Source organism: Crassostrea angulata, chromosome 10, assembly GCF_025612915.1.
Source record: "Crassostrea angulata isolate pt1a10 chromosome 10, ASM2561291v2, whole genome shotgun sequence".
NCBI classification, from domain to species: domain Eukaryota; kingdom Metazoa; phylum Mollusca; class Bivalvia; order Ostreida; family Ostreidae; genus Magallana; species Magallana angulata.
In genome coordinates, this window is record NC_069120.1 from 15,685,499 (window position 1) to 15,710,851 (window position 25,353).

The 25,353-nt window shown below is 31.6% G+C and overlaps 4 protein-coding genes across 5 annotated transcripts; 2 read left to right on the forward strand and 2 right to left on the reverse strand.

Annotated features, from left to right (window-relative positions):
• Positions 1-560: 560 nt before the first annotated feature.
• Positions 561-5,916, forward strand: LOC128166382 (40S ribosomal protein S7-like). Its single transcript, XM_052831505.1, has 7 exons — positions 561-641; positions 2,442-2,516; positions 2,775-2,846; positions 2,986-3,126; positions 3,337-3,398; positions 3,884-4,034; positions 5,805-5,916. The coding sequence occupies exons 2-7, from the start codon at positions 2,442-2,444 to the stop codon at positions 5,880-5,882; spliced, it is 579 nt and encodes a 192-aa protein (XP_052687465.1). The 5' UTR covers positions 561-641; the 3' UTR covers positions 5,883-5,916.
• Positions 5,917-6,959: 1,043 nt separating this feature from the next.
• Positions 6,960-13,757, reverse strand: LOC128166383 (ubiquitin-conjugating enzyme E2 W-like). Of its 2 annotated transcripts, XM_052831507.1 has the most exons (6): positions 13,684-13,757; positions 11,911-12,002; positions 11,682-11,784; positions 11,425-11,580; positions 9,670-9,745; positions 6,960-9,286 (listed from the first exon to the last, which is right to left on the reverse strand). In XM_052831507.1, the coding sequence occupies exons 1-6, from the start codon at positions 13,696-13,698 to the stop codon at positions 9,273-9,275; spliced, it is 456 nt and encodes a 151-aa protein (XP_052687467.1). In that variant the 5' UTR covers positions 13,699-13,757; the 3' UTR covers positions 6,960-9,272. The 2 variants fall into 2 exon arrangements, with proteins under 2 accessions (XP_052687467.1, XP_052687466.1); XM_052831506.1 differs by lacking the exon at positions 6,960-9,286 and having other exon boundaries at positions 9,614-9,745.
• Positions 13,758-14,089: 332 nt separating this feature from the next.
• On the forward strand, positions 14,090-21,593 carry LOC128166280 (inositol monophosphatase 3-like). Its single transcript, XM_052831359.1, has 5 exons — positions 14,090-14,413; positions 15,860-16,025; positions 16,181-16,276; positions 17,171-17,344; positions 17,777-21,593. Exons 1-5 carry the CDS (start codon positions 14,090-14,092, stop codon positions 18,040-18,042), a joined length of 1,026 nt encoding a protein of 341 aa, XP_052687319.1. The 3' UTR covers positions 18,043-21,593.
• Positions 19,251-24,324, reverse strand: LOC128166279 (uncharacterized). Its single transcript, XM_052831358.1, has 2 exons — positions 23,466-24,324; positions 19,251-23,161 (listed from the first exon to the last, which is right to left on the reverse strand). Exons 1-2 carry the CDS (start codon positions 23,782-23,784, stop codon positions 22,086-22,088), a joined length of 1,395 nt encoding a protein of 464 aa, XP_052687318.1. The 5' UTR covers positions 23,785-24,324; the 3' UTR covers positions 19,251-22,085.
• Positions 24,325-25,353: the final 1,029 nt, after the last annotated feature.

The window sequence follows — 25,353 nt, forward strand, 5'->3', positions numbered from 1 at the left end:
CCCACTCATTCCACATCCAACAGAAACCAAATAATGGTTACAATTCGAAAAATATTCAAAATTAATTGATGAAATTTTCACTATCCTTGTGCGCCCAAATTCCTGCCGAATGTAATTCTTAAGCGCCCACTTTCTTTAGAATATATTTTTTTTCTTATCTTTTGTTATAATATATTTTCAAAAACTGAATATTGTTAGAATTTGTACTTTTGTAACTTGTAATATAACATCATCTATTATATTTAGTTGGAAAAAAATTAATTTGAAATTGTTTTTTACGACAAAACCAAATGGGCATTTGCGCTATCTTGTTTAGAACAAATTATCAATTTGACAGAACAACTTGAAAATATCATTACAAATCAATTTAGAATTTATAATTATGATAATTTGTTATGGCTAATCACTATAAATAGATAATTTTGTTTAATTTGTAAGTTTCAGAGCTGCAGCAGTATCCTTTATTTAAGATATTGCCGCTGCCCTTTCGCTCAGATATGTTGAATTTCTTATTTTTGTACATATGCGTCTATGAATTGTTGTACGAGTTAACCGAAACGGAAATTCTTTCGAACACGAAAAGGAAGAAACCGACGAACTTCTCCGGAATAATCCTTTCTTCCGTCGCCGCCATTGACAAGGTGCGATAATATGCAATGTGTATTAGATATCATCGAATATCTCAAGAAATTGATGGTCAATCATTGTTAAACTTTGAAATTAAAGAGATTGTTATTCGTCATGTTCATTCAGTCATTTGTTAGTGGTAGATGATGAAGAAGAAATGTGATATAACATAGATTGTGAAGAGAAAATGAGAGCGACACGAATTTTCTCTGGCCTTACATGCTTGTTTACAGCCAAGTGTCGCGCTATATTTCCAAATAATAGTTATGAACTTTTACTGTATACTCTGCCTTACACAACTGTGCAAAATAAATCGTAGAAATCTCAGTTTACATACTGTTAAGGAAGTTGTTTACATTTACAATACGACTATCATCGAACCTGAACTCGTCTTGGTTGTCAGGATGTTATAGTCTTGAACTTTTATATCAAATAATAACAGAATGCAAATAAATATAAAATTATATTTACACGTATGATCTATTATAATTACAATGTAATCACAATTCTTAATTTCTCTATCTCTCTTTGGCTAATGTATGAACTGTACCATTAGGGTAATGTCGTTGAAATAATAATCTCACGCAGTCACTGACAGGATATTCTCAGGTCCCTCCCTTAAGGTCTTTCGATTGTCGTGTGACGTCATTGTGAGCAATCCGGAATATTTTACCGTTATCGGTTATAATAATAGTGTTATGTGGTGCATAGTTTTGCCAATATTTCTTGATTTATACTTGTGTTTAACACATTTTAAGCTATGTAAAGTGAAATGACACCAATGTTTAACAATTCATAGAGAGTAGTTTGAGTTGAAATCGCTGAATTCAATGAAAAACTGATAAAACCGTATATAGGCAAACTTGACAGAGACCACAATTCATAATTTTTTACCAGGCAAGGTAAACATTTCTTTGCAGATTTCGATAGGACATATAATGAATTACAAATGTACCAATTTTCAGTGAGTTTGAACCATTATTTCAAAAGTTATAGACGTTTTATGTTGCTAAACTGTACTTATTCATGGTTGAAAAATCGTATCAAAATGCACTGTAAATGTGATAGCTTTCATACTGGCAATTTTAAATGGCCTTAAAATGTTAAAATACTTAAAATAAAGGATTGCGATTAATTTCTTTTAAAAATTGCTTTATTATATCGAAATTAGTTAAAATAAATGTGATGTTTGATAAGAGAGCAGTCGTTGCTATAACTGTCCTGATAGTGTACTTGTGTTAGCTCCTACAGCATGAACAAAATATTTGCAACATACCAATATTTAACTTTAATTTGATTGTTTGCATATTAATCATCAAATTTAAACAAAAATTACACAGATTAAACCATAAAAACATCGAGGGTGGAGAAACCTTAAAACAGCGATGAAACAGTCGCTAAAAACATCCTTCTACATCAACTATCTTTCAGAAATTAAATGCAATTATATGATAAAAGACAAAAAGTGCTCACCTAGCTTCATTGTCTAAGTAATGAACATATTCATTTGACACCATAAACACTGATACTCCAGAGTATGGGGTACCAGAATTTTCTTGAGTAAACAAGTGTTCTAATATCATTTTACTGCAGTATGGTTTTAAAGGAAAATTTCTATCCTTAAGCCAGGTCCATGGGTCATAATTATTTTAACATTAAAACATTTATTGTACTCTCTTGTTAGCTCTACTAATGAATTAAGCCTACAAAGTGTATGTTTGTGACTGTTCAAGTTATTTATAATAATTGCGTGTTGATTGTATTGTACGGGTAATGATATCTATGTAATGTTTTTATTTTATTTTCCTTTTTAGATGTATTCGGCGAGCGCTAAAATTATGAAGCCGCAAGGCGAAAAGCCAGATGAGTTTGAATCATCAATTTCTCAGGTGAGTTTAAATGTTCATCTTTAAGCTATATCATTTGTTTTGAATAGTCGTATACAGATTTGTTTTAATTTGCAAACTTCTTTGTGTGACATAGAAATAACTAATTTACTAAATGTGATAGGATTGTCTATGGCATTGAATATATGGGGGGGGGGGGGGACAATGATTTAAAAAAATCTGTACCAAAAAGAAATTGATAATTTGTTTAATTTTTTAGTCCGTAATAAATGTAAATTTTTCTTATAACAAATGTTGCAGGCTCTTCTGGAGCTAGAAATGAACAGTGACCTCAAGGCACAGCTGAGAGAACTGTACATCACTGGAGCCAAGGTAACAATTGAATGCCATTTATGTTGTCTACTCCGATATATTATCTCTGGGAATGATTTCTAAAGTTTGAAGGGTCTTTACCTGATTTACATTCTAAGAAAATAATTTCATTTAAAAGTTTTATTCTGTCATTTTTCAGGAAATTGATGTTCAGGGAAAGAAGGCTATCATGATCTTTGTACCAGTCCCCCAGCTCAGAGCCTACCAGAAAATCCAGACAAGACTTGTGAGGGAGCTGGAAAAGAAATTCAGTGGAAAACATGTAGTATTTATTGCACAGGTTGGTTGTGGGGTTTTCTTTTCCTTTCATATAATTATGCTCAGTTCTCTTTACTGCAGTAGATGCATGGAGATCAGTAGAGCTAGTCAAACAAAAGTCTTGGATTTTGATATTTCTAGTTTCTGATTTTTTGTAAATGACCTTTGAATACGAGTTTTTACTATGAAATGTTCTGAAAATATTTCACTAATCTAACTCTGTTTTTTGTAGAGGAGAATCCTCCCCAAACCTACCAGAAAGACAAGAAAGAGCAAGCAGAAGAGACCTAGATCGTACGTATTGAACCACTGGGTTAAAACTTCATCTAGGCTATTGATATTATTATAAGGTTCTAAAATTATTGTTATTAAAGTATTAGCCATTTTTGAATACAAAATTCAAGTTCAATAATGGGTATTACTTGGAAATGTATTTGTTAGGCATTTTGGATCGAGAAAAATTTGATAAATGATTTCTCTACGTCTTGCCATTAATTCTGGTAATATTATATGAACAATTCATGCTAACACTATACATATCAGTAGTAAATTTAGCCTTTGTCTTCGACTTGTTTATGGAAAGAATAAGAGAAATAACAATGCTGACGATTGTAATTTAATTATACTCTTGCTCATGAATGAACTATGCCTAATTCGGCAATATCGGACTAATATATAAATAGTAAAATTTATATTTTCTAAATGTTCAACAATTTGTTTATTTCCTAAATGTTCAACAATTTGTTTATTTCCTAAATGTTCAACAATTTTTATTGCAGACGTACACTGACTGCAGTCCATGATGCCATGCTTGAGGATCTAGCTTTCCCTGCTGAAATTGTTGGCAAAAGAATCAGAATCAAGCTGGATGGATCACGACTCATTAAAGTACACCTGGACAAGAACCAACAGACAAATATTGAACACAAAGTAAGGGCAAGCACTTGTATATAATACTGTCCAATTTATCAGGTTCAGTGTTTTGGACAGAATTGTAAGAATGTTACCTTTTCAATTCAGTATTGTATTGTTGGGAAAAGAATTTGCTGAGCATTCTCTATATCAACAGGTTTAAAAAATAATACAGTTAAACATGGTTATAGCGAAGTCCTAGGGACCAATGGATTTATTTATTTATATCCGTAATTTGTTATATCTGTATAACGAATTCGTAATAATACCTATAGCGAATTCACTATATACATGTTTTCTTTCATCAGACTATAATTTTTGCTAATTGAGGCTTAGAATAAAAATACATTACTTTGTTACCTTTAATGATTGGATTGTGGGTCGAAAAAAATATATGAAAATAAATTCATTTAAGCTATTATGTTGAAAGGTTGTGCAAACTTTTTTAAACTGTAACGAAATTCGTTAAAATTCATTATTTTTTACCTTTATGGGACACAAAATCAGATCAATATATCCGTTAATTTGTTACAAATGAATTGGTTTAACTGTAAAATTTCGCAAAGATTTGTTAAATATTTTACCGGGGACTCAAAAAAAACTTTGCTATATCTGAGAATTATTCGCTATATCCGTGTTCATACTAAACAAGTTTTACTGTAGATATGTTACTATGACAAGATCAAACAAACTTTTCAGGTAGTCAATTTGAAATCTTGAACCTGTCATAGTAGCATTAATTTGTATGAACCGTGAAAATGTGAAATGATGCTAGCTTTAAAATAGAAGAATATATCATGCATTGTGTCCTCTATGTACACACTCTGTATGTGAGCACTAAATGTTATTTGAGATGTCTATTGACAATGTGAAATAATGCCAGAGCTTTTGATTGTCTTCAATTTGGACTGTTGAAAGACCCCATACTTATTTTTTAAAAAAATACTTTTTTCCCGAGCTAAAAAATTTACCAACGGTCAGAACCCTAGGACCCAACATAGGAAGATATAAATTAGGGTGTCTTCGTTTAAGGTATTCAATGTATAACGAAGGGTTATTGAACAATTTTAAATCATTTTTGAACTAGTTAAATATGTATTGTTAGATAACTACAAAAGTAAAATGAACCAAATTCACATGGCAGAAAACATTTAAGGAGCCGGTCATTTTGAACCTTAAAATTTTTTAAGGAGTTATCTCCCCTTGATAAAAAAGAGAAAATTTAAATTTCGTTAAAATATCTGCGGTAAATGATTAATTTTATTTCATATTATAGTAAAGAGAAAGTTTATGCATGTATTAACCAAGAGAGTTTTACGAATTTAAAGTTACATTTTACAATATCTTAATAAAACATACGTTGCCCATAGACTTCAATGCAAAATTCAATGTGTATTTAGTTGGACCATAATCAAAATTTTGAATATTCCTTTGGTGGAGTATTTTTATTTGAATACACCTTCAAAATGATATCATGATTAATAGTATCGTACCATTCATTTATTAGGTACAAAATATGGTCGTTATACATTGAATACCTTAAAACATGTTCAAATGCTCTTGTGTATTGCAAAACAGAAGTAAAGTAGATAAACAGGAGAAACCAAAAATATAATAAATTTTATTTTATTGTATACCCTATATTCCCACAAGTTATAATTTTTCCCAATTTAAACTACTATTATTATAAAACAGTGCTTTTGCTTCCAAATCATGCATTAACAATCACAACAATCTGTATATGACATACTTTTACTTGTTAATGATTTCAAAAAATTCTTTTTTCAGGTGGATACATTCTCTGCTGTGTACAAAAAACTTACAGGAAAAGACGTTGTTTTTGAGTTTCCTGAATTTGTGTTGTAAATTCATCAATAAAATGTGAATTTCAATGCAATAATAGTGCTCTTGTTGGTTCATGAAGCAGTACCGTAATATCTTTTGATCTTCAGTGAACGCTGTTATACAAGTACATGTTGCTTTAAAATTCTACCCTATGGTTAAACTTTTTGGTTTAAATCATCAAATGCTTCTTATAACATTGAAAGGTCACTTGAATTAAAAAAAATATAGAATTGTTTGTACTTATATCAAAACTAATTAGGCCCCACCAATATAATTTCTTGTTTGTCGGACATCCAGTGAAATAAGGTATGAGCGGGCGAGCGATTAAGTAATAAATTATTTTTTGGAGCCAAAATTTTTAGGCAGTACATAAATAAATTTGCGGACTGTTATATTTTGCTACTTCTCTCTGATTTATAAATTAAAACTATTTAAAATGCGAAAAATAGAACAGTAAACAGTGTAGAATTTCCTGGATGTGGAAAATAATTTATATTTGTATAATTTTATTTAAATATGGGCACGTGAGGTCTGACAAACAAGAAATTATATTGGTGTGGTCCGAGTATCAAAATATTTAGATTTTTGAAGTTGCCATAAATTAATGTTCTGTTCCTTTCTCTATTCAAGAGACAAGGGGCAGTTCTTCACTAATCACTATTGGCCAATGAATGTGGTTATAATTACTAACCTTTAATACAAATGAAATAAGATTCTTCTTGCAAATAAGCTTGAAACTTCTTGTCCTGTAAGTTTGATTTGAGCAAAACTTTGAAAAAGCAGTGAATAGAATAAGAAGGCCATGTCCCAATTTATAGGGATGTATCGTGATCTTTATCTACTTTTCCCTTAATCATCGATGCAGTTTCATTGAAAGGTCATGCTGCAGTGATGGATATTTCAATCAAAAGGGGCAGTTTCAAAATAATTTCCTTGTTTGGGGAGAAGTCGTCTAGGGCTTCAGGTGAATTCAGCAAGTTTGAATTTTCTCAACCCCTCTAGATCAGATCATGCAGTACATGTATAAGTTTTGTGTTGAGGTGTCCTGCGCTGTTTAGGAGTTGAGTGTACTAGAGGTAGCTACAACAAAAACTCGAATAAAGTGATGAAAGACATTTTTATTCATTAAAATTTATACATTGAACAAATCCCAGGAAATGTAAAGAACAAATAACGTTAACAACTAAAATCGTATCGGTACTTGATGCAACAATATTGTTTAACAGTACCAAACTGGGATTAAAAGGGAGGTTGTAGAACTTCACTTTAATAAAAGGACATGATTTTACTTTAGTATATAAATTTTGAATAACTTTATATAAATAAAACTTTCAGTATAGCATTTTTGTCGAATGAATTTAAATATAGCAAAACCAATTTACTTAACATGCTTCTCATATATCATATCAACATATCATGTTAAAAAAAAACAAAAAGAAAAACCGACAGCAATTGAAGTAAATAATCTTCATAACAAGCAAATCTAACCATTCTTGGGATGTATACCTATTTATGACAAACCTTGTCATGCTACAATAACTACAAAACTACTGTAACACAGCATATGGACATAGGAGATTCCATCTTATTTAGGGCATTCAAATATTTAGCAACTGACTGAATGGTTGTATTAAAATGAAAATGTGAAAAAACAAAGAAAAATGCCTTAAATAAAGCATTTAATAATACAGATATGGTACATAAACGAGTGTATGACAGTACATGAATTCAGACTTTGCTGTTGCAACTCCCGTCATAAATGACTATAAAAAACACAACTATTCCTCTTGTTACCTTGCATAAACATGCATGTATTTGATAGAAAAAAAAGATTTTCAGCGTGTATCATTTAAAAAAAATTCCTTGATATTACATGTAATTGTACTAATTCTATAATAATATGTAACCATACTACAGTGCATGTACCATAGGGTTTGTACAGTTCTAAAAAAAAAAATTGTTAGTACTACTTGTGTGGATTTTAGATAACATCCTAGTATTTAGTTGCCAAAAGTCTTTAGATGTTTAATTGGTCCAATATGTGCCCCAAAAAGGTAAATACTACAACAGGGGAAAAATACAGAAGATAGAAACCAAAGAAATTTTCTCTGATATGAACAGGAAACTATCTCATAGCAGGCATCAAGAACTTGACCCTCTCGGGGCAGCCCTGGGTGAAAAGTAGATTAAATTGGCACAAAGAACTCTATACTATAAGCAAACTAACATGGTTTCCACTATAAAGAAGGAAAACCTTGATTAAAATGATGCCTAAAGTCTTATTATTAAGGATCAAGATGCATTTCCAGAGCCTACAAATAAATAACTGGTATTTACTAAAAATCTAAACGAGTATTTACAAAAGCAATTTTTAATTTGAAATGAAATGTACCAGTATTTGAAAGCATACATGTACAACCTTAAATTTACCTTAAAACAAGACTTCAGTTATAGCTAACTTAATAGGTTTATTGTTTCTTAAAAGTAAAATGAAGCAAACAGACTTTGTGAACACTAGCTACCTGTACTGTATGATAGTGTACATTTGCTCTTACTATACTGAAAAACACATATACTATTAAGTTGTATCAGACAATATTTCAAAAATCATGCTATTTAAAAACCATAGCTAAGGAGAAACAATACAGCATTCATTGATCTTAACAGAATATATTGCGCGGATGATACCCATTCAACATCTACAAGTAAATTTTTTTCTCCTAAAATATAAATGAATGTCGATTGCCAAAAAAAACCCAACTTGCCTTTAAGGTATCCTGCTCATCATTAGGTTCACTCACACATGATCAGTATCATGCAAATATTGAAAATTTATTTGTGCTAAACATTTAATATATCCTCTTTATGAATGCAGAAATTTAAAACTTGTAGTACTGTAAGTTTGAAACATATTCTGAGTTGTTGTGAATGATTAAAAACAATACATTTGATGAATTGTTCTGGTTAGTTAAAATTACTGGCTGCAAAATAGCAAACCCAGCATTTTAAGTGCAAAAAGGTCAAATCAAATTCACCCTAACTCAGAGGGATGAACAGAGGGATGAACACTGACCCCCTCCCCCCCCCCCTTTTTCTTTGTACTTTTTAGAGTATTGTTTTGTCTCTACATTTCAATAATATACTTCTCAATAAATTCTTGACACAATCACATTGAGGAGTGAGATACCTTAAATATTTTAAATGAAAAATTGTGTGTTGCAAAACCCAGACATATAGTAAACAGTGCTTTATATAAAAATATCTCATGAGAAAAGTTACTTAAACAATTTATGACAATGTAACTGAACTACAAAAAATACACCAGTTTTCTTCTATGATTTTTTTTCAGGTGCTCTCCATTCACACATGTATATATTGCCTTAGCAGTTTTTTTTCCAAATTAACTATCTGTCAGACTGTGTCATCTGAAAATGAAATTGAATGATACAATAGATACATGAAACAAGAAATGTTTGATATATATATAAATGCCCTCTTGATCAAGATATCTGGTTAAAAAAAATAAAATTGGCATAGCAAAATACTGCTGGCATTTGACCTTTTGACCTGAAAATCAATACATGTATATATACACAGTCATTCACTTGTCATGACGACTGTCACGTAGTGCACAACATAAAACAGCGTAATTTAACAATTCCATATTATCTATACCGTTACTATACCCTCTTCATAGAAGGTTAAAATAATTAAGAGTTCTCATTGATAGTTCTATAGACAAATTTAGCAGAGAGATATATGTATTGTCAAAATAAGATGATGACAGTTATTGAATGCTGTTCCTTACCATGATACCACCATCTTGTTTTCTTGGGGTTTTTGCTACAAGTTTTTACATAAAAGGAGTCATCTGGAGGTCTTTTCTACAAAAAAAAAATTCCAATTGAATCTACTACCAATACAATACCATGATGACTAGAAATACATCAATATTCACATATAAAATTATACAGAGTGCTGCATACAGCTTTGACTTTGCAGAAAGTGATTTTTACTATTTCTTTCAAATGATAATATACACTTTTGATTTGAAGATTGACCCTGTCCTTTTATAAAATTACAAAAAGTTTTTTTTTCATTGAAGTCCTGCATGCAGATATCTGCTTTATGTGTCAAATTTAATGACCAGCCTGAGTGTAATTTTACTACAATATCATAAGAGATTTTTCAATGATTTTCAAATTTATCAAATCTTAGATATTTTACTGCAAATATTTATCCATCAGTGACAAAACGACTGTATACAGTAATACAATATATATAATACTTACTGTATACAGTAATACAATATATATAATACTTCCCACAAGCATAATACCAGTAGTCTTTTATTTCACACTGTTTATAAATTTAAATCAAAGTTCCATTTCAATAATAACCCAGCCTCAACCCAATTTATCAAATTTGAATGAATGAATGGAAGTAAATTACATTTATGTCGAAATGAGGTCAGAGCAGTATAACAAAGATATTACACTGATTTTGAAAAAAAAATGCCTAACACTATGTATACACTAAACATCATTAAGATAGTGACTTATCTCAAAGGGCTCTGCTTTAGATTAAAAAGCATTTTAGAGGACTTTTAAAATACATTGACCTAATCCTCTGACTTGAAAGTTTAGTTGCATGCACATTCTTCATCCAATAGGCACTGAATGCATGGGTGTAGTGTAAGGCATTTATGGCCAAGGGGAAAATGTGTCTGAAGTTTACACAGAGGTTGGCTATATCACCTAGCTGCAGGTCTATAGCTCCCGGTCTGAAAAAAAGTTGGATGGAAAGACCTGCAGCTTGCTATCACCCTGATATCTGACATGGATACTTTGTTCAAGGTCACACTCCTTACCTTCCGGCAGATGTTTGGTAAAGTCTGAGCCAGATTGGGCCAAGGAAAGAGAAATCATGATCAAAATATGGAACTCACCAAGATCTGCTATGACCTTGACCTGTGATACATAATTTTGGTTCAAGATCAATGCACATCCTAGGAGAAGTATTAGTGAGATACAGTAGGGCCAGTGGATGAGAATAACATATGCATGGTTCCCCACAAGGGTTTTACATATAGGTTTGCTTTGACTTACACATTTGGTTCAGGGTTACTGCACCTTTTATCCAAAGGCATGTACTAGTCTCGGGTTCAAGTATGAACCAGATTTAGCAAAGTAGAGTGAGAATGTGCTCAGTACAGTAATGTCAGTTACACAGATGGACTGATCACTGCAGAGTAGGTCCCTAAATAACAATATTTTTAGGACCCTGCACTGCATACTGACTTAGTATACTTTTTGGTAAGTAAGATGATCTTGCATCTGATGTAAAAAATCTACAGTTTATGTTATAATTGTAGGGTAATTGAATCAAGTTTTTCTGTCTGAACTTTAGATAAGACCAACATACACCAGTATATCATTTGAAAACTTAGTTGGCAAGCACTTTCCTCGCGTAACTACACTGTAGAGACAATTTTTATTTATTAGTATATATTAATACTTTTTGTCTTTTCATATTTTTACTGATATTAAATACTGGCACTCACCTTTTCTTTGCAACTAGATAGCATACTGACTACGCTCAAGCAGACAGACTGAACAGAGAGAGCAGGGGACCAATCGTCTGTCAGTATGGACAGACATATATGACCATTACTGTAAACATGTGGATGTAAAGGTATGTTTCCTCCAATGAACATCACCTAAAATTTAAAAAAAATCACCAAGAATTACCGGAATGTCTATAACACTGATATTTTCTATTTTAATCAATCGTAATTTAAATTAATGTAATAACCCTAACCTGTGGGGAGTCAAAGGGATATCTTGAACCAAATTTAAAAGCAAGTTGAAACTTCTCCCCTTCAAATAAAGTACCTGGGGCTCCATCTAAATCAACGATCCATCTGCAAATAAGAATAGTGAAAATATATTTTTTTTAATAGATTTTTTAAAATAAAATTCATATTAAGATAAAATTATCTATTATTTTCTCTAGACTTCTCTAGTGTAGATTCATTAAATATACTTACTCAGAGAGGTTTCTATAAATACTTTGAGCATCCACCTTCACCCCACTAGGCGGGTCTTTTAACAAAGCTTGTAACTCCTTTTGTAGTCTTTTCTGTACAAACAGAAAAATGATAAATTAGTACGGATGCTAGTACCGTCATAGTTACTCTAAATAGAAATTGTGTTTATTTTTAATGAAGTCCAATGACAAACCTAGCTTATCATCTGTGAAATTATATAATAGTTAATACTGTTAATCTATATTTCACATCTGTTAACCATATCCTAACTATGTTTCAGAAGCATTAACATTGAAAACAACCATCTCTGATTGCAAAACATAGTTTATCTGATTTATATAGTTTCATGATTTGTGAAACTATAATTAACAACTCTTAATCATAATTAACAAATGCAAATTATAGTTTATAAATGTACATCTTTATATTTTCATCAGAAAAATTTATTATTCAATGTTTTTTTAAAGACAGAAAAACTAAGATAAGCTTTCATACACAATAGGTTCAATTACAACCGTTACATATGGTTTTACAGATGAATTATAACTATACATATGATAAAGAGTGTAAAGAAAGCTCTGTCCCTAGACCGTAGTCCTACACTACTTGTTCTCGTTACTGATTTAGATGATATGCAATAGTTCACTATCTAGACGGATCATAATCGTGTTCAAAGCAATTGGCAGTAATTTGTTAGTTTTGGTATATATTTTCAATTTCAATTGTTAGATATAAAATATTGGAGAGTGTTTTGGGGTTCAAATTTTTATGCAGTGTTTATGAGGGAAAATGTATTACATGTACCAGTATGTTTGTCACGTCAGTAGGTTTTAGTTTTATAGAAGATTAAACATCCCTAAATCCTGCATACTTTATTTCCTCCCTGGGGAGATTATGACATGATCAAAATACAAACTCATGAATTACAGAAAATCAGCAAGCATGGAAAATAGAAGACAACTCAGATATAGGGTAGGAGAGGGAGGCAACTGTTCTATATGTAATAACCTATCTCCCTGTATGATAGAGAAGAGTTCTTTTTGTACCGGTATATGTGGGCTGTGCATGCATGTTCAAGATGAAAATTCTTCATGCAAAAGGATGTACAACTGATTAGATGAATGGCAACCAAGTAGAGTCATGTTTAAATCATGTTCAGAGAGCCTGCTCCATGTTTATTGTTTCACTGATTTAACCTGATGGGTTTAAATTAATTACCAAAATTAAAATGTCATTAATTTTTTGGACAACAAAATTATTTCAACCAACCTTTTCAATTTCAAATTTTAATTTATTCAGTAATTTGATAACTAAAGATTTGACAAAATTATTTGCTCCAACCACAATATTCTAAATTCTGGATTATTTAATCATGTTATAGCATTTTTGCTTCTATAGAAAATTATTTTAGATTAAAACTAACACATGAGTATAAAAACCTACATTGACGATTACAGTTAGTAAAAGTTGTGTGAGTAAATGCATAGCTTTCATCGTTTAGCTGTGATTTAAAGAAAATCAATCTGCAGGTTCTTGTGTCATGAATGAATCGGGTTAACAACACAATTTGCATTTGGATCTAAGGATTTCCCCATATCAGTCCTAAATTCTTCCTTCAGTGTTACTTTCAATAACTTATCAATTAAGGTCTATTCAATACTAAATAATCATTTGATAAAAAAGTATTTAAAAACTGAAAACTACTGTATAGCACACAGTTTCAACAAATAATTAATCAGGAATAAGAATACTTGGCACAATCTGTCAATTTACCTCCATTGAAGCCATATTTTCTGTTTACATTTAGTTTCGTACATTTTTTTGAAGGATTTTAAATGAAATTTAAATATGTTTATATGAAATTCCAATCTAGAATGTGATTAGATTTACTCATTTGAAGTTTTAAACGAAAACTGTGAAATATATAGAAAACCAAATAATAAATCCGAAAATAACTAGAAGGTAATCTAAATAACGTAAAGTGAAAATTACCAAAACTTTCACAATTTTAATTTAAAAAATAATTGATAACAGAAAAAAAAATATTTAAAAAAGAAATTCAATTTATATGAACAAAATCAGTTACATTATATATGTAAAACGGAATAATATAAACAGAAAATAGTTTGGCGATTTGGGCGATATTTAATTATAGGGTTCGTTTATTAGCCAAACCAAAATGGGTCCAGCGAACGTGAGGTTGAATCCCATCGGGGCTGCTGCCTGCTTTGCATTTGGACTATGTATGGTTATTTACATATTTGGTTTTCCCGACTGGTTTCAAAAGGAGCAGAAAATTAGTTTGAAAGAACTCCTGTCTGTAAGCATAGCGCTAGTTGAACGAGGTGGAAATCGGGTGCGTGATATACGCGAGGGTAACACGTTGGCAGAAAAATCTAAAGGCAAAACGAAGGAAGGTGCCGATGAAGTACTCACCGAAGGTGATATGGAATCACACAGAGCCATTGTATATGGATTCGCCAAAACCTTTCCAGGACTTCAGGTATAACTGATAAAGTTTGTTTAATATAATAATTTTCTGTGTGATTTCAATGTTTCATGTTGCAGCTGACATGATTACGTAATAGAAACAATAGTCTCCTGTATTTATCCTATCTTTCGTACCTGTTCTATAAAAAGGGGTGTACAATGATTCCATATCAAATGTGGTTTGTTGAAAAAATATCGTACTGCAATTTTTTTTCTTTAAAGAACCAACAAATGCCAAAAAATAGTAAAAAAAATAATTTTAAGAAATCTAAGCAAAAATATAAAGATTAAGTGTCTGAAACTTTTAAGATTGTGCCAAAGAGTATAGCGGAAGATGTTGTAATAGTTTATTTCAATGCATAAATGTAAATCACTAAATGTGCATTTTTTTTTTTCAAAAAGGTAATTATTACATTTTTGCAGATCTGTAAATTTCAGTTGATAAAATAAGACAATTTTATTTTTATTGAAAATATTGCAATACAATTGAAAAAATCGCAGTATATGGCAAACAAAAAATTCTGACCAATACCCAGCCCTAACTATTAAAGAGACTTGGACACGATTTGACTTAACATTTTCAAATTTTATTTTTCCATTTTCAATGTTTATACTGATAAATATAGAAGTTTATAATGCTATGTCAAAATTTGAGAGTCAAATATCAAGTTATAAGCAAGTTACAGAGTTCATAATTCTTTGTTTTGTAAACAAAGCTCGAATATTGTCATTTTTACATATGTGTTGTATTGGTGTAAGTTTCAATCAAATGTATCTTTCTTTTGTTTATAATGGTATTTATGAAGATACTGAATTAGTTTAAATTGTTTTTACATGTCATTTTGTCTAAGAAATGGTAATTCTCTACAATACATTTTTTGTAAACAACTATAAGACTCGAGCTTTGTTTACATTACAACCAATTCTCACCTCTGTATCTCACTCGTAACTTGACTTTAACATTCAATATTTTGGTCAATCATGTAAAATGCACCAGTAAACCATTTTATACATAAAAAATAAAAATAAAATTTTTGATCTCAAATCGTGTTCAAGTCCCTTTAAGATCCTACATTTGCATAATATTCATTATATTGAGCGAGCTAGAGCTAGTTTTATTGGCATACCGTGAGCTGCTGCAGCTATTACTTTTGCTTGCCCTTATTACAAGATGCTTTTCGTATTTGATTTTAGTCAAATCAGTATTTACCAAAATCCACAGTGCAGTTTTGAATTGATAAATATTAAAACAACATTGAACAATTGTTTTTCAATCAAAAGCCATTTATACTGTATCAAATAGAGTTTAACTCTGTTATGATATTGATTTCATTGATGAATATCTTTTGAGTAAATACATATAAGATGACTTACTGGTACATATGTACATAAATGTATTAGCATCTGAATATGATTGCCCAAACATCTAAATTAGATTTTTTTAAATTCTTTTTTCTAGGTTATTTCAGAAGAATCTGACATCAGGCCAGTTAGCTTTAAGCTGATAGACAATGTAAACTCCAAAAATGATGAAGTGGATAAGTTAATTAAAAATGATATGTCTGTTCCATTCAACAAAGTGACTGTATGGGTGGACCCTTTAGATGCTACACAAGAGTATAAAGGTAAGATATCAAATCTTTGATGAACTAGTCAGCATCTAGGTAATAATCGTTTTGCGTTTGGTGTTTTTATATGTAGTGTATTTGCAGTTAGTTTATGAATTACAAGTACCGGTAAAACAATGCTTTAAAGTAAGGTTTCATTGATTATGTTACAGAGAATTTGAAGCAGTATGTGACTGTGATGATATGTGTAGCTGTCAATGGCCAGCCAACCATTGGAGTAATTCACAAACCGTTTGAACAAAAAACAGGTAATATTTAAAATAAAAGTAGATGGATGTAGGATCTCTTATGATGTGGTGGTATATGGTTTTTATCCATTGAGTTGTGTGTGCTGTATTCATAAACCTTGGCAAGGGGAAAGAATTAAAACACACAATTCAAATAAAAACTATAAAGCATCACAAAAAAATGAGAGATTTTTTTTTATCAGGTTTTAATCTAGTTTTTATGTAAAAATTCCCATTTTATATATTTTTTAACTACATGTATATTAAATTAACATTGTAAAGCCATGTAATTATTATTCTTAATCATGAACAATTATTTAACTTACTTAAGAGGTGGGAATTCAGACAACTCAAAATTTATGAGTTCAGTCAGCAGAAAATAATATAGCAGTTTTATTGTTATTCTGGGGTTTTCCTCTTTCAACTTAAAAAACTTTTTAAAGTATAAGTGAAAATTTATCATTTACAGTAAACATTTGTAGCAGATATTATTTTGCTCTCTCTCAAGGTTCTCAAATAGTCAAAATAATATTAAATGCATAGATGGACATTTTTGACATCAGTGAAATTTTGTCAACATTGAGATAGATGGAATGAATCTTTTGAATAAAAAACAGAAATATATTCAAAGTTTTGATTGTATTACTTTGCATTCATTTTCGTGTGCAATTACCTCTGATCTTGTTGCAGAACTTGTAATAGTGGGGAATCCAACTGAGTTGCCTTAAATTTTACTTTAGTACTATAAAATATTTTACTGTGTCTTGTACACAATTTACTGTGGTGCTTGTACATGGTTAAAAGGCTTATGAAGCACTCTGCCCTCTTGAGAAGAGAGTTGAATAAAGAAATCTAATTTAATTCTATGACATTTTTCCATATGCTTGTGCATTGTATACTAAATATGTTTTTCAGTATGGGCTTGGGTTGGTTCTGGACATTCATCCAATCTCCAAATGGTAGAGAACAAAAGGAAAGATGGTGATCCTTACAACATCATCATATCTCGCTCTCACACAGGGGATGTGATGGAGAGTGTCAAGGAAAGTCTGGGAAACAACACCAATATCGTCAAAGCTGGAGGAGCAGGTAACTCATCATCAGCAATTTAATGTTTGACTTGAAATGAATATGATTTCAATTCATACAATCAGGTATATCTTATGAATAAACTAATTTGACTGTTATAATAGATTCTGATAATTTTATTTTCTCCTTTTAAGAAAAGGGAATTTTGTTTGCAAATGTCTATCGTTTGGTTTGCTGGGTGGAAGTTCATATGATATCCAACCAAAATCTTGAGAGCAAATTAAACTTTACTTACAGGTTGACCATGATTAACTGTATATATTTACTTTTTATGCAGGTAAAGTCATAATAATAGGATTGTGAAATATACAAAGTTTAATTAGAAGGAAAGAAAACAATTGAAAATGTCACTGGGGGATAGTGAGAGTTTCTTGATAGGAATTTTTGAATACATGTATATTGATTATATTTTATGGGTATTATGTATTTTAGGATACAAAACCCTGGAAGTGATTGAAGGTAGAGCCGATGCGTATGTTCACACAACTAGAATAAAGAAATGGGATATCTGTGCCGGAAATGCCATTTTATCCGCATTTCATGGGAAAATGACTACACTAGAGGGAGCCTTTATAGACTACTCCTCAAGGAGAGAAGTTGTGAACAACAATGGTCTATTAGCAACTCTGTCTGATCATTACAAATATTTAGAACAGCACATTGCCAAACCAATGGAACATAACAAAGAGAAGAGGTAGTGCAGGATGGGAATTATTCTAGAGATGTGAAGGATGTCATTACATGTACCTTTATAATATGCAAAAGATGAATATCCAGTTACTAATTCTAGGAAAAGGTGTTACTGTAAAAGCATATATCAGTTTTGAGAAGAAGCTAGTATTATTTGTGATTGCAGTATTTGCCTTACGTATATATTTTGAGTTGGTTACATTATCATATTTAATACATGTATATATAGAAAATCGGTTTTTAGGGAGCCTATATAGAATCTTCTTCATTAGAATGTTTGGAAATATTGTACAAAGTATTAATGTACTGGATTTTAAAAGATTTTTTTTTGTATATTTTTGCCCGGTATTCATTTCAATGTGTGTATTGGAAGCAGAAATTTTTTTCCAAGAAAAAAAATTGTACGCAACTTTTATATAACAAGTAATTTTGCTAACCAGTAAATATTTTTTTGAATTTTTGATAGATTGATTTATTAATTTTATTATTATGCCAAATGTTAAATCAGGTTCTGGTGGTGAAAAAATGTACAGAATTTGGGGAATCATAATTTTTTACAGTGTTTGAAACAAACATACTGATTGGACAATCTTATAAATGAGGCAGTATGTAACTTCTTGTTTTCATACTAATATTATACCCATAAATATTTCAATTATGATTTATAAATCTGCAGAGCAGAAGTTAAATATTTTTAATTGTGGTGCTGTCTTTTAGAATTGTATATACCTTTAACTACATACTGTGTAATACTTGTAAATTTGTAAATGTTTATACATTAACATCTGTTTGCCCCTTTGTAACTAGTGAATTAAGAGTTAAATGAGTAAGCTTTACTGCTGTACAGAGGTTGTGTTTAGAAGGGTATGTGATACAGTATCATAGTTTTATAACACATTCATGCACTTTAGAAATATGAATTTTATGACTGGTAATCAAATGAACAAAAACCTGTTTCTATTTAAAAAGACTACCGGGTATCTATACTATTTTATTTCAAAACGTTGTTTTGTTATTTGTTCATTAGTAATTTCGTTCAATGAAATGCTAGTGTGCATTTATATATGTACATATATTTATATAAGGTGCTAGAGTTTATTACATTTGATTGTTTGTGTGAGACCTTCATTTGTTGAATTTAGTTTGATTTTAAACTAGTCATGTATGGGTTTTAAACAGTCTCTCTTGGAAAACAGTGTTAACAACTGTTTATTTCTCAAAAAGGTTCCTACTGTATGGTCAACAAACATTAGGTGTCAAAAAACAACATTTTATCACCTGCTTTTGATATTGAGAATGATATAAAGTGCCATTTTAAAACCTGTTTTCCAAAAACTGGTTTTTAAAGCCAAATTATTTCTTGTTAGTACTTTGCTTTTATTTATTCGTTGGTATCAATTTACATGGATTTGGTGAAAATTACAGTTTCAAGGATTTCAGTGATCCTCTCAATACAATATACAGTAGAAATTGCACTTTAATGAACATGTAATTTTATGGATGGTTTCAACAAAGAAATCCATGAAAATTGGTATTCAACAAATATTGATGAAACTTCAGCATTGTGTTTAATTCTATAATCCATTGCAATATCAGAAAAATGCTTTAATTTCTTCCCTCATCGTATCTGAACACAGGATGTGAAATCTAGTCTAATAGCGCATCAGTGTATGAAGTTCTTTAAAACGACAATTTTTTTTTATACCGTTGCAGTTTTTTCTTTATATAGGTTAATCAACATCTCTGTTTTGATCAACAGAGTTCATTTTCATTAAAATGTATTGAATTCTCATTCCACAGTTATTGAGTTGTGTGATTTTAAGGGTATGGTGTTTTTAACCTTTTTTTCACATTTTATGTATACTTTTGATCTGGTAGTCATTTTTTGTAGCAGAAGTTTTTATCATTTCAAACTGAAGTACAGTTTCACCCTGCAGAATTGCATCAATATGTTGATACATGTATATGAAGATATTCCTCTCAAATGCAAGATGCTCATTTTTGCAAAATGATTCATATGGGTATTGAAAGTTTAAACAGTTTTATGTCTATAAAAGGGTTCAGTTTGAACATTGTTTCTTCATTACTTCAGATGTTTATTTTTACATTCCATTTTTTGAGGTTTTTTTTAAATTGTTGAATGTAAATAACAGGAAATATCCTGATTAATAACAGTCTTTTTATATCATCTGAAATCATTTCATCTAGTGGACAAAAAATCATTTACCAGGTATTCTATTATTGGTGTTTATATGGGTTTTTTTTTTATACCAAAAAGTATCTATCATTCTCTGAAATATCATGTCCCAGTGTACATGTACATCATAGACAGAGTCCACAAAATATTGGTTATTCAAAGTTATTGATGACCTGATGGTTTGGAACCTGTGACTGCCAGAGTAAAGCTAGTGCTTCGTGAAGAGTACCGGATACTTGGCCTTTTGTTTTAATCTTTATATTTGTAGTGGTTAGTCTAGTGGTACTTTGAAAAGTTTCAATTTTAGTTGAAACAAATGTGACCAGTGGAATGGGCATGAATAGTTGAATTTGAAAAATTAAAAGATTTCACACGTGTGATGTTAGTACATGTAAATATTTTCTTTTGTCAGGTTAAATGATTTCAACTTGATTAAGGACAGTGAAATTTGGTTCATAATTGCTTTTTTTCTCTGAAATAAATTAGCATAATGTTTAAATGGAGATAGATATCAGACAAATATTATGAAACGATTTCAAATTAAATTTCAAATTGTATTCCGTTTTGTCATATTACTAGTGCATGACTTTTTGAATACACTGTACACATTGGGCATTGTCTGTGTGTGATAATTACTGAACCAAACAAATATCTATATGTATACCGGTAATTAAAATCATCAATTAATTCGTTCCTTAAAAATAACTCCGTTTTCATATAAACGTCTGTATCTGTAACTATATCAATATTAACCTGCAGGAGCGTTATTTTCCTATAAAGAAGGGGTGGTGTTCAACAAATCAAATCAGTAATTTCAAGGTCTAAATGGTCACTTTATTGGAAGGGGGCGTGGGGGCTATCAGATCGCATAAATAGATCTGCATCTAAATGATGAAAGCAAGCCAAGGGTTCGATTCGTTTATTCTTTTTATATGAAAATAAATGAAGATGATATAAAAGAATTAATTTCATATAAGGTCACAGAAAAGCTTAATTTCGATCATAATCATGGATTATAATTCAGTATTAATCAATGGGTTTCAAGAGTTGTGTGGATTTATTTACATTTGTTTGCTGTTCTTTGATCTCAGTTGGTCACGTGTTTACTACATTAACACTATATGTCTCCATTTAACACGTATATGTCTCCATCTAACACGTATATGTCTCCATTATGTAAGTATGCAAGGGGTTGACAGAACTAGTATGTAGTGAGTATGTCTCTTGATTGGTGATCATCTTTTTATCAGAGGTAATTGACTTTTATATGCTCATGTTGTTGGTGAACAAAGAATTGACATTTATTTATTGTGTTCTTGTTATAAGGGAGCTGGAGTTAGAAAATAAACCAAACAAAATGCACAGGATTCCTTTTTTTTTACTTTATAAAAGGTTGAGGTTAAATATTATACTGTAATATTGTGTGTGAGAATATAAGGATATTTCAGAATGATAAATCAAATGATTGATGCACACACACAAAAAAAAGAGATAAAAAACGAACCAACAGGAAAACAAAAACATAAAAAAGGGATCATAATCGTTTTAGGTTTCGGTGCCATCAAACGAATATAATACGTTACTCTAAATACAGAAATCGCAATGTTGTTATTTTGCTATAATTTTTAAAAAATAATGTTGAAGTCTCGGCAAAAGTAAGAAAACTGTATACTAGTATGTTAAAATTTCCATTCCCACAAAATTTCCAATAGATAAATTTTGGGTCATTTGGGAAACATTTAATCAAGATGGAATTGACTTCATCGTAGCAAACTACGTCCAAAATGTACGATCCTCTCCCATGTAGGAGACTCCGGACCGTGGCTTGAGACGATTAATGGGCTCGTGTTGCATTCAAACAACGTCGGGTTGTTCGTTCCAGGCGTTAAGCTTGCTTTCCTTGGACGACATCGGACTGTTCAGACTACTATTGAAAAACTTTGGGCCGGTTGGTTTCCTGTCATCCTTTGACGTTTTACCCCTGTCCTCCTTGACATTATTTTTGTTTTTAATCAAGGGTTCCGGTGTCCACGCGAACGAAAATTCTGAGTTAGCGTCCTCTTCACCGTACTCACTGATCGAGTCATACACTGACGTCACTTCCTCCGTATCGGTTGCTGCTGTCGTCTGTGTCTCGGATAGAGAATTGCTTATTTTCTCTTCCATGCATGCTATGTTTTCGATATTTTCTAAGGACCCACTACTCTCTTTTTGTATTGTGAAGGCTATTTTTATACCTGACAAAAAATCATTGCCCTCAGTTTGGCACATCTGCAACGCCTCGGTACAAGATTCTGAATTTTTCAATATTGCTTCGTTCAAGCAAATTTTAAAACGAATTGGGCTTTTGCACTGAAGTTCTAAAAGAGTAGGGGGTTGTGAAATTAAAGTTGCCGCCAACGCCGACTCCTCTTGGACAACGTCGATGCATTTCATGACACTTGAATATGAAGACGTCACAATTGGCAATTCACCGAAAACATGTCTAATTAACAAAGGAAACTTGTCTGATTTATCAATCAAATCTTCAGCTCCCAGAAGTCCCCGGCCATTTTCTTCCCTTTCAAATATTCTGTAAAAACATCCTTTCTGTGAAGTGTCAATCAAAACATGATCATCTTTCTCGTCAGTGCACACAAGAAATTTAGGGGTTGATTGAGCGTGTCCATGGTTTTGAATTTCTTTGTAAACATTCCGTATTTGGACTCTCTGTTCATCTTCCTCCTGATATAACCCCCTTACAGTGAATACTTCACCACTGTCTATGTGTCGTCTGACAAATGAAGGAGACTCTTTGTCTGATGTTACCAAAGACAAACAGCTCAGACTCTTGGCAGACAGGAACTGTTCGGCTGTGCTTTCCACCACTGTTTCCAGAGTGGTATCGGGTGTCGCCTTTTCCACCGGGCTGTCTATTATTTGAAACCAGCCTACATAGAGAAAATGATTTATTCATAATTATGATGTATACATAACTTAACAAAAGGTTTCACTGAATGATTGTGCATTTTAAAGTTATTCTTATCTCTTCAGGCGTGGAGGAATTGATGTGATTTTATTTTGCATTAAAATATTTATCTAAACCATCACCAATATTCAGGTTGAAAAGAGAGGATGGTTTGCTGCAATGCCTCGCAGCTTACAACGGCAAACTTCAGTCAATTATATGCATTTCCACAGCTAAGTCGTAGTAAAAAGACAATTGCAAAACTTAAAAAAAAAACCTGTAGGTACCCTCATGTTCCTCTGGTATGATGTAGTGGGGTTGAATTTCTGTGATTTGTCCTGAGGCAGCATCTCTCTGGAGACAGCTCACTTTGATTTTCCGCGTCCATTTCCTGGAATGAAGTAAAATAGATTCCCCGAGATCAAACTGAAAGTCTCCATGATTCACCGTGCATGTAGTGTCGCTACATTTCACAACCAGGGGCAGTTTGAAGTTGTCCACAATATCCTTTAACGTGTAACTCTGGGAACTCCATTGCATGTTCGATAGATCGGCCGCTTGGTTGTCTGTCCTTTTCAGGATATTGGTCAGTTTTCGTTTAAACATTGCACTGTTTAGCTGTTCATTTGTCCCACACAAAATAAACAAACCTCGGGGTCTCCTCTGCGCAGTTAACGTCTTTTTAATTCACTCTTTGGATGAAATCATTCGTTCGAAACGCCTGAATAAACATGTAATTTTTCATGCATTTTTAAAAGCAAATAGACTGAGACAAACATATGTATACATTCCATCCGCCGTCGGAGTTCAAATAAATGGATGCCATATCGCACAAACTCTGCTTTTCTACTACCGCTTTAAGATCACCTTTTCAGGGGGCATTTATTTCAAGATTTGGTGGAGATAAAACGAGGAGAGTGACAATTATTTGACAATTTATTCAGCCTTTACGCTATCATGTTGTGGTAGATTTATGAGGAGCAAATTGGTATATAATACTGAGTTCTGAGGTGTGCTACAGAAACTAGTTGTGTGACAGACCATCTTTTGAAAAAGTCACCTTATCAGTCGTAGTCTTGAAGACTTATCAACAATATCTTCTCACTGAATACAGAGGATGCATACATCAATTAATACTATTTTCTATGTGTTAACACGTATGTACATCTTTGGGGTGTCAATTCCGCTCACTGTTCATTTAATTATAATAATCCTCGTCTTATCATTTTTGTAATAATTCGATCATTTGTTCTAAATTGCTTATTTTTTTAATGATGTTGATAGTAAATTGATCACTATAAAAAAGAAGTATAGCTATTATTCGTAGGACTGCAGGAAGGAAATACAAATTAAAATTGAACATTAAAGTTAAAGGTACAAAGGTACACTACCCACTACCCCCCCCTCCCCCCTCCATACGGTCTTTTATGCCAAAATCTTCACCATTTAATGTGCTAAATTGCAAAATTTTGGTATGAATTGGTCTTAACTCCATCCTAAAAGTACTTTTATTTTAAGGATTAGTCTTCTTTCAGTTTTATAATTGAATTATTAAAGTGGCGTCGAGACCCCTACTGGGCCAAAACTAGTATTTTACCCCCCTCCCCCCCCCCCCCCCCAAAAAAAACTTACAACGATCAATAATTGTCCAACTATAAAAGTTTATTAACTATGTCTGTAATATGTCATCCTAGCCTATTGTGAATGGCGGAGGATTGTAGACACTCGCTCTCGGCTGAGAGGGTGTTCGAATCATAGCAGACATTTTATTTATCATATCTGCGTTTCTTCTTCCCGTTTTAGGTGATTAAAACATTTTTTTCAACATGGAATTATTTTGAGAAATACTCAAAAAGGCAAAGACCAAAAATAGACAACGATCATGCTCAGTACGAATAATGTCACGTGACAATAATGCTATGAAGACAGAGATTGAGATCAAGCTGTAATATGGTTACTCACTAATGAAACAAAGGGAAAAAGTACAACTCTATATTTATTAATGGTCATGCAGTGCAGTTCTATATTATAACTGCAATGACGCACACATTCAAATGTAAGATTATCTTATATAAGAGATGTACATAAGTCTTTTAAATATCCTAGGTGCAGGGGATGCGGCTGGTATGTACTGTATGCTTTATGTTGCCAATGATCTAGTGGATTTTAATAGAA

Bases quoted from the DNA above. Each gene is read 5' to 3' on its own strand.
- LOC128166382 (XM_052831505.1), top strand. From the start codon at position 2,442: ATGTATTCGGCGAGCGCTAAAATTATGAAGCCGCAAGGCGAAAAGCCA. The intron at 2,517-2,774 runs GTGAGTTTAAAT...CAAATGTTGCAG, and splicing joins TTGAATCATCAATTTCTCAG to GCTCTTCTGGAGCTAGAAAT. The intron at 3,127-3,336 runs GTTGGTTGTGGG...TGTTTTTTGTAG, and splicing joins ATGTAGTATTTATTGCACAG to AGGAGAATCCTCCCCAAACC.
- LOC128166383 (XM_052831506.1), bottom strand. The intron at 11,581-11,681 runs GTTAGGGTTATT...TTTAAATTTTAG, and splicing joins ATCCCTTTGACTCCCCACAG to GTGATGTTCATTGGAGGAAA. The intron at 9,746-11,424 runs GTGAGTGCCAGT...TTTTTTTTGTAG, and splicing joins TATCTAGTTGCAAAGAAAAG to AAAAGACCTCCAGATGACTC.
- LOC128166280 (XM_052831359.1), top strand. From the start codon at position 14,090: ATGGGTCCAGCGAACGTGAGGTTGAATCCCATCGGGGCTGCTGCCTGC. The intron at 16,026-16,180 runs GTAAGATATCAA...ATTATGTTACAG, and splicing joins TGCTACACAAGAGTATAAAG to AGAATTTGAAGCAGTATGTG. The intron at 16,277-17,170 runs GTAATATTTAAA...TATGTTTTTCAG, and splicing joins ACCGTTTGAACAAAAAACAG to TATGGGCTTGGGTTGGTTCT.
- LOC128166279 (XM_052831358.1), bottom strand. From the start codon at position 23,784: ATGTTTAAACGAAAACTGACCAATATCCTGAAAAGGACAGACAACCAA. The intron at 23,162-23,465 runs GTACCTACAGGT...TTCTCTATGTAG, and splicing joins CATACCAGAGGAACATGAGG to GCTGGTTTCAAATAATAGAC.